The 13,835-nt window shown below is 63.1% G+C and overlaps 1 protein-coding gene across 2 annotated transcripts in view; it reads right to left on the reverse strand.

Annotated features, from left to right (window-relative positions):
* Positions 1-7,804: 7,804 nt before the first annotated feature.
* Positions 7,805-13,835, reverse strand: part of LOC130045814 (LIM homeobox transcription factor 1-beta) — a 71,891-nt gene continuing 65,860 nt past the window's right edge. The window contains exons 3-8 of one of the 2 annotated variants that reach the window (XM_056138695.1): positions 13,471-13,703; positions 10,412-10,593; positions 10,186-10,263; positions 9,812-9,878; positions 8,266-8,430; positions 7,805-7,991 (exon numbers count right to left, since the gene is read on the reverse strand). In XM_056138695.1, the coding sequence (XP_055994670.1) occupies positions 7,834-7,991; positions 8,266-8,430; positions 9,812-9,878; positions 10,186-10,263; positions 10,412-10,593; positions 13,471-13,703 (883 nt within the window). In that variant the 3' untranslated portion in view covers positions 7,805-7,833. The remainder of the gene's footprint in view (positions 7,992-8,265; positions 8,431-9,811; positions 9,879-10,185; positions 10,264-10,411; positions 10,594-13,470; positions 13,704-13,835) is intronic. The other variant, XM_056138696.1, reaches the window with a different exon arrangement.

Below are 13,835 nucleotides of genomic sequence, written 5' to 3' on the forward strand. Positions count from 1 at the left end.
TGTGCCTCAGAGCCTCCTCTGGCCTGGCCCTGGCATCAAGGAGGCCAGAGTGCGTGCCAGCCTCAGAGCACGAGGCAGAAAAGGCTGGTGTGCCAGGAGACAGTTTCTGGAAGATTTCCAGATCCAAGGGGTGTGGGTGGTAATTGCTGAGGCCAAGGATGGCCCATGGGCCCCTGTAGGTTCCGTGTTTCAGGCTGAGACTGAGCTTCCCGGGTAGATGAAGTCAGGGGCACGTCTGGAGCACCTCAGTCTTTTTGTTTCTGGACCACACCCCTCAGTGCTCAGCAGTGCTCACGGCTGACTCCTCGTTCTATGATCAGGAATCACTCTTGGTGGGCTCAGGGGACCATATGGGGTGTCGGGGATTGAACCGGGGTGGGCTCCTTGCAAGGGAAATGCCTTGCCCACTGTGCTATCACCCTCCATTTACTTATTTTTTGTTTTGGGGGCCACACTTGACTGTGCTCAGGGCTGACTCCTGTCTCTGTGCTAAGGGGTCACTCTTGTCATGCTCGGGAGACCGTATGGGGTGCCAGAAATCAAACCCGGGTCAGCCACGTGCAAGGCAAATACCGGCTCCCCCTCTTTCCCCCTCCCCCCGGGGACTATAGTTCCACCCCCCTCCCCAGCTTGTTTTCGACATCTGGGACGGGCTGAACTATCTCCTCCCCTCGTGGCACTGTGCTGGTCCCTGGGACTGTCAGGAAGCAGCTGCCTGAGTGGTTAGGGGACTTGGCCCTGTCACGCGGCCATGGGTGGCAGACTGGGACTTCGCCATGACCGAGTCATCCCCGAACCCAGAACCCAGGCCCTCCCCAGTTACCCACCGACACACACGTCCATCAGTCCCAAGGACTGAAACCGTCAAAACAAAACGCTGGCCCTGGACAAGGCGGGTCTCGGTGCTGGAAACCCTCGACAGGGCAGCTCTCTCTGACGTGGACTCAGGTCTTGTTCTGGCGGGGTAGCAGTCGTGTGTCCCTGGCCTGCCCCCCTGCCCTGAAGAGGTTGGGAGGAGGCTGGGCTGTGTGTTGGGGGCGGGCGACCGCTCTCCTCTGTGTGGTCCTGCCCCAGGAGAACTGATGTCCCAGGAGCCAGAGTGCTGAGGATAGCCAGCTTCCCCCCAAGGCTTGGGACCTTCCCGGACAGCCCCCCACTTTCCTTATCAGTGAACTAGGCGTGTGACAACTGCCACCACTGAGGTCAGTGGGAGGAACAAGCGAGCCGGGAGCACAGAAGCAAGACACCAGCCTTCAGCTCCCTCCTCCTGTTCCCCACCCCATTTTTGCAGGCTCCTTGGCTGTGTGACCTCAGGCAGGTTGATTAACTTCTCTGAGCCCCTTTCCTGTTCTGTAAAATGGGACTGTTCTTAACAGTTTCTCGTGGGGAGGGGGTGCGGGTGGCGGGTGAGGGAGGTGAGACTCTTCCCTGCAAACTGCCCCCTCCTGGTCACGCGCACAGAAGCCTCTTCCCTCTCCCGGCCTCTGGCCTCCACCCAGCCCAGCATGGGCCCAGCCCTCCGGCCTCAGGCGCCCACCTGCCTGACTCCCGATCGCCACCTCGTGGACTGACCGGAGACTGCAGGTTCAGAGCAAAATCCGAACTGACTTTTGCTGGGGATTCGGTTCGCCAAGCACTCAGGCTTGGCGTAAGAGGGGAGGCTGGGGTGTCGCCCAGAGAGAGTAGGCGGGTGTTTCGCCACTGGCTGGGGGCAGCAAGAATCATTTGCCACTGAATCCATTCCTGCTAGATTGTGTGCTGGAGCTCCCCGGCGTTTTGGGGGTCGAGTTAGCTCTGCCCTGGATCAGAGTCTGGGGATATAGAGGCGTCTGGGATTAGAGTAGGGCCACCGAGGGTCGGTCCCGGCATTCTTCCTGAAATGCACATTTTCTTTACTCTCGGTGTGGAAGCCAGGGTTTTTGAGGTTTTATTCTTTAGGGCTGTGTCCAGCGCCTTCTGCTGACCACCAGGACCACTAGCAACACCTGTGACCCGATCTGTCTGTCATTCAGCGACTTGGGACCCCCCAACTCAGTCTGGGTGCATCCTGCTTCCTGGCTCCTGCACGCGCACATGCACACACACGCACACATGCAAACACACGCGTGCACATGCACACACATATACTCACACATGCACACACGCACGCACACACATGCACACAAGCACACGCACGCGTACACACGCGCGCGCGCACACATGCAAACACACGCGTGCACAAGCACATGCACATGCACACACATATACTCACACACATGCACACACGCACGCACACACATGCACACAAGCACACGCACGCGTACACACGCGCACGCGCACACACACACACACACACACACACACCACCAGCTCTGCACCTCTAAGCACTGCGTTCTGGCTGGCCCTTCTTCCTGAGTTCCTTCCCGTCTTCCCCACACTGGTCCTTCCTGCGGGGCTCACCCCAAAGCTCCTTCTTCCTGGAGGCTTTTCCTGATTTCCCAGCCCCCACCCCCACCCCACCGTCTGCCCGGGGGGTTGGGGTAGTTCCTTCCTATGCCCTTCCTGAGAGCACTGTCTGGGGGAGGGGGGGGCCCTGCCTACCAAGCAGGGGGTGGAGAGCAACAGGAAGGAACAAATGAGGCCCACCACCATTGGCCAGTCGGGCCCCAGGGTGGGGTGGGGGTTCTGAAATTAAAATGAAAATCGAGCACTGGTGCCCCTCCTTCAGTACTTGGGGTTAAGGTTGGCCTGGCACAGGGTGGGGCAGTGGGCCGGGATGGGACCATCTCTCTCAGGGGGTCTCCGCCCAGCCCTGGGCTCCGGGGGGCCTGGAGACAAGACCCAGAGGCTCGCGCACAGCCTGGTGCCTCCCGGACCCCGCGCGCGGCAAGCCCAGGGGCAGCGCTCACGTCAGGGGCCAGCGCGGCCCTGCGCATCCTGCCCTGCCTGACGCTTCCCGCGCCTCCTCTCCGGACGGGTGCCGTGCTATCAGCTAGCTATCCCTCCTCCCGCTTCCCTGGGCCGCTGGGTGGCTGCTGCACCCCGGGGTGGGGGAGCCGGCTGCGGTGCTCGCAGGGGCGGCGCTTCGGGTCCCGGAGCTCCCCCGGCCCCCACCGCTTCGCGGGCGGCGCCAGCCGAACCCTTTCGCGGTGCCGGGCCGGAACCACTCTCAGCGAAACCGCGGGGATGGGCTGGGCGCCGGCAGGACCGGGAGGGGTCGAGGCGGGCGGGACCCCGGCCGACCCGCCGGGCGCGCGCGGGGGCCGCAGCTCTGCACTCGCCTCTGCCGCGGGGCCAGGCGCTGCGCCCAGGGTCGGCGCCCCCACTCCCGTGGCAGGCAGGGGCAGGCTCCGGGCCGCTGTCCGTCCGGCCCGAGGGCGGCCGGGGGGACCCGCTCCCTCCGCGCCCCCTCCCCGGTTTCGCCTTGCGGGCTGCAGAGGAGACTCGGGGCGTGGATTAGCGCAGCGCGTCCCTCCACCCCCACATTTTTTAGTGACAGGGCTTTCAAGGGTTGCTGCAGGCGAGAGCGCTGGGGTGGGGAGGGGGCTCTCTCGGAGCCCGGCGGGGGCGCGCACACAGCCGCCGCGCCCCCCTCCGAGGAGGTCGCGGGGTGCAGGGCGCGGGCCGCAGAGGTGCGGGGCGCCCTGCCCCTAGGGGGCACCAGTGCCCAGAGCGGAGGGAGAAGCCCAGAGGCTGCCAGGAGGTGCGGGTGGGAAACGGGCGGCGCAGCAGGACCCCAGGACCCTGCACGGACGTGCGCGACACGCGCTTCGCCCCACGCGTGGCGTCACCAAGGCCCTCAGAGCACACGCCCAAGCCCCGTGCATCTGTCAGAAGGAGCCAAGGAGCCACTCACAAACACGCACACACATGCATGCACACGCACACACACACACACATGAACATGTATTCGCATGTGCACACACGCACTCACAGAACATGTTCATGCACACACGCACACACATGTACTCACGCCCACACATGCACACATTCACACACGTACACGTGAGCACATATACACACGCACACCCGTGCACGCACACGCGCACACAGACACATGTACTCACCCAGGTTCTGTGAGGAACCTTCAGGCATCGAGGAACACCCTTTGAGAACCAAGTCCCTTTGTGTCTCTGCAGGTTCCCTAGTTCCTCCCAGCATCCCAGGGGTTGGCGCCAATTCCCCCAACCCACCCCAGTTCTCTTTTCTGCAGGACGGCACCATCCACCAGGCTGTGCAGCCCTGGGGACCTTTGAATCCTGCCCAGGTCATGCCCAGGACCCTTACCGCTGCTGGAACCCACTGCCCCCACCCCCAAAGCCAATGTCCCCTCTCTTTTGGCAGCCAGTGACCTCCCTGCCACCCCACCCCGAGCTCCCAGATGTATGCCCCTGCTTCCAGCCTGCTCCTTCCAGCCTCCAAATGAGATGCCCAGAAGTTTCCCATGGGCCCAGCACATTCCGGATATCACTCCGTTCAGACCCCAAAACTTCAGGTCGCAGCTTCGCTTTTCTTTCTGGGTGACACCTGGTGGTGCTCAGGGGTTCCTCCTGGCTCTGCACTCAGGAGTTACTCCTGGTGGTGCTCAGGGGACCATACGGGATGCTGGGGATCAAACCCGGGTCGGCCACGCGCCAGTCAAGACCTTTGCCACAGCACTCTCTTTCCAGCTCACGTCTCATGCCCCTTCCTCCAGGAAGCCTCCATGGAGGGGGTCCCTTCACCAGGCTCCTGCACCTCTTGAAGGTACTTCCTCATGGTCTGTGGAGTGAGGGAACCCAGGGCTGCTGGAAGTGGCGGTGGGGGTGAGGGCGCTGGCCCCTCCTGGCCGCTGTGGTCATCAAACTCCCACTCCAGCTGTGGGGCTCACACACAACACGAAACTGCACATTTCTGGTGATGGGGGTTGGGAGGTCCCGAACAGCAGGGCCACTGAACACATGCGTGGCCTGCTCTGGTCCCAGCCACAGAAGGCACGGCTGCTCTGACACCGACTCCCGGCCCAAGACCACACCCAGCAGTGCTCAGGACATACTCCTGACCCTGTGCTCGGGGGTCGCTCCTGGCGGGACCCGGGAGCCCTGTGGGTGCTGAGCACTGAGCTGGAGTCGCTCTGGGCAAGGCAAGTGCCATCCCCAGTGCCTTGGGTCAGGGCTGGACAGCTGGGGGGGCCCATCCCCCCCTCTTCTCAATGTTGGTTCCAGTGGCCACTAGGAAGTCCATCCTCCGGCCAGGACTGGCCTTGACCACCCCCCCGCCCCCCAAAGAGAGGCAGCGGCGGGTACAGGCTGGTTTATTTACAAATATACCGACGTCTTTGTGGCTTCCACTTTCTGCTTCTGTGGGGAGAGGCGGAAGGCGAGTGTGGAGGACGGGGCGGGTGGGCATGTGGCAAACGCTAATAAATAATTTAACAATGACAAGTTATTAAATAAAATGTGTCTGGGATGGCGGCGGGTAGTGCATCTGTACAAGGAAGCAGAGGCGGGACCGGGCAGGCCCGGGGGACCCCATGCCAAGGAGGGGCACCAGCACAGGGGTGTCTCCCCGGGGCCAAAGGGGGGGTCCTTCTTGCCCCCTCCCGACCCGTGTGTGGGTTTGCGTCCAGGTGAGGGCCTGGGGAGATGCCCAGGGCTCCCAGGATGGTGCCAAGGACCAGAACGGGGCCCGCGGCCTCGCTGGTCTATACACGGGACCCTCCCCTGCCTCTGTCCAGCACCGGCTCCTCTCGGGGGCTCTGCAGAGACCCCTGTGCGTCCCTCCTTGGCCCCTTCTTCCCGCAGGCCCCACCTCTGCCTCTCCTTGTGTGTCCCCAGCATACCCCTCCCCCACCCACTTGGGGCAGCCCCGCTGTGTAGGCCAGACCCCTTCAAAGCTTCTGTTTCCTCAATTGAGGACCGGGACCCCCGCAAGGCAAGGGCGGGCAGCGAGAGCCCCTCGTCCTGTGTCCCCACATCCGGGTCAGGGCCAAAGTCAGTGGGCAGTGCCTGGGACTCACCACCGTGTACGGGCGCTGCCAGCTCCCAGCCGGGGGCAGGGATTCAGGAGGTGGTGAGGCCCCAAACTGCCAGGCTGTCCCCCTGCGGGGCCCCGGGCACCGTCACTGAGAGGGTCACTGCTGGAGACACGAGCAGGTGAGTGCGGGGTCCCCTCCTGGCCAGGCTTCCCACAGCACAACTTGGGGTGACCTCCAGCTCAAAAAGGTGGGGGGTGGGGCTGGCCCCTCCAGAAGCTAGTGAGACCTAAGGGGTAGGGGTACCCAAGGCTCAGGGGCAGGGGGAGAAGCCACAAAAGTGAGGGGGCCCCCAGATCAGGAGTTCTGTTGGGGACAAGAAGCGCCTGGCTGGGGCAGGGGCCCAGAGGGGAGCTGGTGGTGTGGCCTGGTGGTTGGCGCGGAGTCCCGGTGGGGAGGGCCTTGTTGTCCCCTTGGGCAGACAAGGGGCCTCAGGTGGGCAGAGCTCCCGTATGTACCAGGGCAGGGGGTCGCTTTGGGCTCAGCTTCATCTGGGGTGCCCCTGTGAGCACTTGCACAGCGGGGGCTGAGTAGGCAGCGCCGTCCCCCCACAGACTGCATTCCCATGAGGGCAGGCAGGGGACACGGGCACCCCGCGAGGGGCAGGGTCTGATTCACATGCCACTGGTGTCACGCAGGTGCGCCCAGGAGGAAGAGCGAACCAGTGGTCACGGAACTGGGGTGCAGAGAACTCCCGGGGCCAGGGACGAGGAAACAAAGTGAGATCGCAAAGCGGGTGCTTCACGGGTCGAAACAATAAATAGTCCCCACCCTGCTGGCACCAAGACCCCTTCCGCCTCCCCCAACACACAGAAGAGAGGTGAGAGTTGGCGGCTGTGTGGACCGGAGCGGGGGCAGCGGGCTCTGTCGCAGTTGGGCAGGGCGGGTCTCCTGTTGCTGTGACCGGAAGCACTCGCCGGCTGACAGGCCACATTAAGAGAGGCAGGGGACCTAAAAGAGGGGAGGTGATGGGCTGGCTCCCGAGGGCTGGCTGATGTCAGTGGGGCTGAGTTGGCTTCCCAGCCTCAGAGGGCAAAGCTGGAGCCCGGCGCAGGGGACAGCTGCGGGAAGAAGAGCGGGAGAAATGCAATGCCCACCCACCGCCGAGGCGGAATGGACAGGAAGGAGCTGCTGACCAGTGGGAGTGCTGGGACCGGAGGGGTCTCCCCATCCCAGGAGGGGTGTGAGAACAGGCCTCGAGGTCCCTCTCCACACGGGGAGGGGAAGGCTGTGGGCCGGGGCGTCGGATCCTGCCCCCGAGTGGGTGGGGGTGCCTCAGCCCGGGCCCCTAGGAGCTTCCGGCTTCCCCCCAAGCTTCCTGCCTGCCCCTTCCCGAGAGGGCAGGGCTGCCCATGGCGTGGATGTCCGGGGGGGCTATAGGCGGGTGTACCATGTCCCTTCTGAGCTGGCCTGGGCTGGAGCAGGAAGGGGCTACTGCAGGCTTGCCCCGGGCTTGGGGCCTGGGCAGGGGGACAGGCACGGGGGGCCCTGCTGTGACCTGGGCCCAGGCCATGGGGGTGCCGGACACAGAGAAGGCGTTTAAAAAAATAGAGAGAATTTACACTTCCCAAAAAAGAGAGAGGGCGGGAGGAGGAGGTGATGGAGGCCCCCGGCAGGGCTGGGCGGCTGGTGGCTGTCCCAGGACTCCGGATCCCCGGGGGAGCCGAGCCCCTGCCCGGTCCTGTCCAGCGTGGACCCCCGCAGAGGGAGGGCACCGTATGGCTGTCTGCAGTCTGTGCGGCTGGTGGGCGGGGCGGGGGGCAGCTAGCTGGAGGCTGCGGGTTCCCCGCCCAGCGCCGCCCAGGACCCCCGTCCCAGCGTCCAAGCGGCCCGGCCGGCCCTCAGGAGGCGAAGTAGGAACTCTGCATGGAGTAGAGCCGGTCGATGGGGTTCCCCACGCGGGCCTGCAGGGAGCCCACGTCCGAGGAGCCCAGGAAACAGTCGCTGAGGCTGGTGAGGGAGGTGTCGCTGTCGATGTCGTGGAAGATGGAGTCGCTCCCTGCGGGGCAGAAGGTGGTCAGCAGGCCACGAGGCGAGGGCAAGGGGTGGGCAGTCGGGGGGGGGGGGGGGTTGTGTCTGAGGCTGAAAGTCCTGGGTTGGGTTCCTGGGGCGGGGCGGGGAGCCGGGGAGGACACCCCTGTCCCGTCCAGAGGAGGCCGCTGGGCTGGGTGGGGGGACCTGCGTGGGCCCCAGGACAGGAGGTGGCCATCACGAGGGGGTCCCTCCCCTCCCTGCCAGCTGGGCCGGGTGGGGGCAGGGGCGGGGCGGCTTACCATAGGGGTTCATGTGGTCACCTGGCATTTGGGGTGGCGTGAGGCCCTGCTGGAAAGGGTCGCTGCTGCCATATGGGCTCTGCTCCATGGCCACGATCTGCTGCTGCGGGGGCGCCAGCGGCGTGTACGAGGCCATCATACCCTCCATCCGGCTGGACAGCACCTCTGGGGGCACAGCGCGCGTCACTGCCCACCCAGGGCCTCCCGGGGCACCTCCGCCTCTGAGAGCTGATTCCTCCCCGCCCCACCCTGGGACCTCCCCATTGCCCTCCACCCCGGCTGCCTCCGCACTCACCCCTGCCTTCCCCTTCCCTCCCCACTGTCCCCTGTCTACCCTGCCTGGCCCCCTCCCCACTGACTCCTGCCTCCCCCGCCCCGTCCCAGCTCCCCACTCTCCCCCTCCTCCACCCTCTGGGTCTCAGGCAGGAGACACTCAAGTCAGCCTGTGGGGACAGCAGGTATCCCTGTCTGAAAGCATTGAAGTGGGACATCATTTTGGTTCAGAGCAGCCCAGGAAGACTTCCTGGAGGAAGGATCCTTTCCACCCCGAGCCACTTTAAGGTCTGAGCTAGGCTGGAGCAGGTCCTGGCAGAAGGACGGTCCCCCCTGGGCTGTCTGAAGCCAGGAGCATCTTATGTGGGGAGGCTGGGGGATCCTCCTCTGGGCTGGTGGGAGGAACTAGGGGTACGAGTGGGCACAGGGGGGAGGATCAGAGGTGAGCCCAGCTCTAGGTGAGGGGATGCCCCCACCTGACGCGCAGATGTGTGCGTGTGGAGAAGGACGGGGAAGGAAGTCAATCCCCGGAACCCAAATGCTGGCAGAAATGCACCCCAAAAGCTGAGACTTCAGCCAATCCCGGGGAAGGGAGCTCCGGGTTTAAAACAGCACCTTCACCTCCCGCCCCAGAGTCCCGAATCCAGACTGCCCTTAGGAGCAGACACTCGGGGACCTCCACCACGTCAGCAGTCCTAGAGAGTCGGTCCCACCCCCATGCTCTCCCTTCAAGACCCCCAGAACTCGACACCCCAAGGGCCCTGGGAGACCAGCCCTGGGCCACAGTAACAGCATTCTGACAAAGCCCTGTGTGGACTGCCTGTGACTGACTGACCCCCTTCCGCAGCCCCACCCATTCTCTAGAATTTTCCTTTTATTTTTTTTTCTTTTTGGGTCACACCCGGCGATGTACAGGTGTTTCTCCTGGCTCTGCACTCAGGAATTACTCCTGGTGGTGCTTGGGGGACCATATGGGATGCTGGGACTCGAACCTAGGTCAACCGCATGCAAGGCAAACGCCCTCCCCGCTGTGCTATCCTCCAGCCCCTCTAGACTTTTCTTATGGCTCCCCAGTGCCTCAGTTTCCCCATCTAGGGAATGGAAGAGGCAGTGTCCTTCGTGCGGGACAAGCTGATCGGGTGTCCAATAAAAGGAGAGTATCCAGGTCCCTGCGTCTCTCCCCTCCTCTGGGTTGCCCACACTGGCCGGGCACAGGTCTCAGGTACCCTGAACTCCACTTCTGATCCCGATCCTCGCCCTGGCTCCAGCTTACCTTGGCCCAGCCGCTGGGAGTTCTGCTGCTCCTGCTGCTGCTGGTGCCTTCGCGCCAACTTCTTCATCTACAGGAGACCCAGTTGGTGCTGGTCCCTACCTCTGCAGTCCATCCCGGCCCGCCCACCGACACCACCCACTATGAAGCCCCGCCCACCTACCCCACTCACCACAAGGCCACACCCACCACACTGGCTCCACCCACTGGCCCTGCCCCACAATGCCCCGCCCCCTCATGCTGGCCCCACCCCAAGACCCCTCCCTATGTGTCCCGCCCTCTCACAGGCCCCGCCCACTGAGCTCCCGGATTCCCACGCACGCACACCCCCCAGGCCCTACCTGACCCAGGTCCATCCCTGTTTCTCCCAGGCTCACCTTCGCTCTTTGGTTCTGGAACCAGACCTGGACCACACGCACGCTGAGCCCCGTTTCCGCTGCCAGCGTCTCTCGGACCTGCCCAGAAAGGGGGAGACGGGTCAGCCTGGGGGGCAGCAGCAGCCCAGTGGGACTGGCAGGAGGCACTGCAGGAAAGGCGGGCAGGTGGGGGAAGGCCCAGGCCCCGGCAAGAGGGAGGGGCCGGCATGTACGAGGGCAGCCTCACCTTCCGGCAGGGCTTGGAGGAGACTTCGAAAGAGGCCTTGAACGCTCTTCGCTGCTGCGTGGTGAGGATTGTCCGGGGTCGCTTGGGCCTCCGGGGGTCCTTCCCGTCGTCCCCGCTGCCCTTGCTCTGGCCTCCCTGCCCCTTGGCCGGCTTCATGTCCCCGTCCTCATCCTCGCTCTTTACTGTGGAGGACATGGCCAGGCCTGTCAGGATTCCAGGGGCAATGCCTGTCCCGGCCTTGAACCCTCAGACCAGCTCCCCACTGCCCTCCTCTCCTTGGTCTGCAGGCCCTGCCTTGTCTGTCCCCCAGCCCTGACACCCGCATCTGTGCTCCTGCCAATGGACGGACACACATGTCCAGTGGGGCCCATGTGGGAACGGATCCAGAAGCCACAGATAGTACGGGGTGCCCACACATGGTCTGTGACGGCCCCCAAGCATGCACAGACATTGTGATGCTCTCTTATGAGACCATGACCAACCTGGACATGGGCCATTCAGTGAGAGGCTTGTTCTGGCCTCAGCCTCCCCCAAGCCCTTTCCTTGTCAGGGAAACCACCTGCTCCTGCTGGACCCTGGCATGCTGGGGATTGCAGCCCAGAATCAACCTTTGCTGGGGGGAGACTCAGTCTGGGGAGGAAGCAGTAGAACAGCAAATAGGACACTTGTCTTGCCTTCATCTGACCTAGGTTTGATCCCAAGTGCCCCATATGGTCCCTGAGCTCACCAGAAGTGAGCACATGCTCTGCAAGCAAGAGGCTTGGGCTCGACCTCCAGCACCACGGCGGCTCGGGCACCCCTGAGAATGAATCCCCAGATCCACCGGGTGAGGATCCCAAAAATACCAATCCCAATTCCCACCACTCTCACCCCAGCCAAACGGGCCCAGGGCAGATCCCAAGAAGAACCCCTTCTTTCTTGAAATGTCCCAGACTAAGACACACCCTGACATGTTACCCAGAAGTGCCAGTGACCTGGGAGGTCTGTGTGTACACACCTGGTACAGATAAATACGCCTTCCACTACCTCAGGCTGCAGGGGGGCCCCAGGGACTGCACCTGTGCAGCTCAGCCATGCACATGTACAGCTCACAGACATGCATATGCAGCTCACAGACCTGCACATGCAGCTCACACACATGCACACACAACTCACAGGCATGCACATGCAACTCACAGACCTACACATGCACAGATCAGATATGCACATGCACAACTCAAAGGAGTGCATACACAGCTCAGAGAGAGAGAGACACACACACACACAGCTCAGAGACATGCACACGCAGCTCACAGGAGTGCATATGTACAGCTCACTAACTTGCACACACAGATCACAGACATGAACAAACACAGCTCACACAAGTGCACATGCAGCTCACAGACATTTATTCACAGCTCACAGTCATGCACAGGTGCAGCTCACAGACATTTATTCACAGCTCACAGGCATGTACAGGTGCAGCTCATAGGCATGTACAGTCGCAGCTCACAGGCATGTAAATGTGTAGCTCACAGGCATGTACAGGCGCAATTCAAGGCATGTACAGGCATAGCACATAGGCATGTACCCACAGCCCACAGGCATGTACAGGCGCAGCTCACAGGCATGTAAATGTGTAACTCACAGGAATGTAAATGTGTAACTCACAGGAATGCATCCACAGCTCACAGGCATGTAAAGGTGCAGCTCACAGGCATGTACAGGTTCAACTCACAGGCATGTACAAGTGCAGCACACAGGCATGTGCCCACAACTCATAGGCATGTAGAGGCACAACTCACAGGCATGTACAGGTGCAGTTCACAGGTATGTACCCACAGCTCACAGGCATGTACAGGCACAGATCACAGGCATGCACCCACAGCTCACAGGCGTACACACATGCAGCTCATAGGTGTGCACACACAGGCACTCTGGCGAGCACACAGGTGGGACTGGGCAAGCAAGGGTGCATCTGAACAGGCACACATCTGTGCTGTAGAAGCGTGTGTACCCCAGACCTACTCTACCCACCATGCACACATGGCACTTCCAGGCCTGGGAGCAGGTCCTATATTGATCCCCCACCCCCAGTGTGCCTTTCTGACCCCCAAAGTGGCCCCAGGGCCTTCTGCAGCCTATTTCTCAGAAGGGCTGCTTTCCTCCCTGGGACCCCCAGGCCTGGCGTGCACAGGCTCTGGGAACCTCAAATCATTGGCCCGCAGGCCAGGTAGCCAGGGACCCAATAGCAGGGCTGGACAGCAGGATTGGACAGTGGGGAGCTCCTTGCCACCTCCAAGGGCACCAGCAGTGACAAAGTCTGTCCCGAGGGGGTTCTGGGTTGCCAAGGTCCAGCAGCCTGTCTCTTCCTGCTCCAGTCTGGCCTCCTACTGCCCTGTGCAAAGTGCTGCTATAGCCCTGGACTTGACCTCTGGAGGGCCCCGGCCAGCCGCCCCGAGCTTCCCTTTCTCCAAACCCAAAGGGCCAAGACATAAAGGGGCCACCAAGAGATGGGCTGGTGTACGTGCTCCACATGCAGGAGGCCAGAGTGCAGTCCCAGGCCCCACCTGGCCCCGAGCACCAGCAGGAGCACCACCCCCCCCAAAGCCCAGAGCAGGGAGCAGCCCCAGAGCACTGCTGGGTGTGACCCCCAAACAAAGCATGAACAGAAAAGCAGGCATGCAGGGCAGACGGGCACCCAGACACGGAACCGCGCAGGCCTCTGCGCCTGCGGCCCAGGGCTCTGGGTGCTGGACCGGAAGAGGTCAGAGGCCACGTCAGGGCCCCTTCCCGACACTGAGACAATGGTAGCAGGCTGGGACGGGCAGAGACCCCCAAGGGCAGGGCTGGAAGGGGAGCGCGGATGCATGGGGGCACATATAGGCCAAGGCCAGGGCACGCGGGTCCTGTAGGGCTGTGTGTATGGGTGATGGGTACCCGGCATAGGGGCCGGCTGTGGGCTCCGGTCTGCCTGGGCACAGACATGCGGGGCCTGACCCAGGGGTACCTGCTCTGGGCAGGGGGGGCTGGCCCGTGTGCCCGGGGGTGGGAGAGCTCAGGGGTGGGACCCAGCTCACCCGAGTCGGACTCGTCGGGGCTGACGGAGCTGAGCAGGTCCTTCTCCTTCTCGTAGTCGCCCTTGCACAGCAGCTGGCCCTCCTTGAGCACGAACTCGTCACCCTTGCGCAGCTGCCGCTCGCACACGCAGCAGCAGAAGCAGCCCAGGTGGTACACGCACTCCAGCGCCCGCATCACGAACTCGGTGGGCGCGATCTTCTCCATGCAGCCACTGCACTTGGCCGCGAACAGCCTGCGGGCACAGACAGGTACAGGGCTGGGCTCAGGCCCCTGTGGAGGTCCCTGCTCCCCGCACTCGGCTCTCCCTCCCCCCGGGAGCCCGGAGAGTGGGCACGTCCCGGACTGGGCACCGGGCATTGTACCA

This window comes from Sorex fumeus, unplaced genomic scaffold (assembly GCF_029834395.1).
Source record: "Sorex fumeus unplaced genomic scaffold, SorFum_2.1 ptg000129l, whole genome shotgun sequence".
Taxonomy (NCBI): domain Eukaryota; kingdom Metazoa; phylum Chordata; class Mammalia; order Eulipotyphla; family Soricidae; genus Sorex; species Sorex fumeus.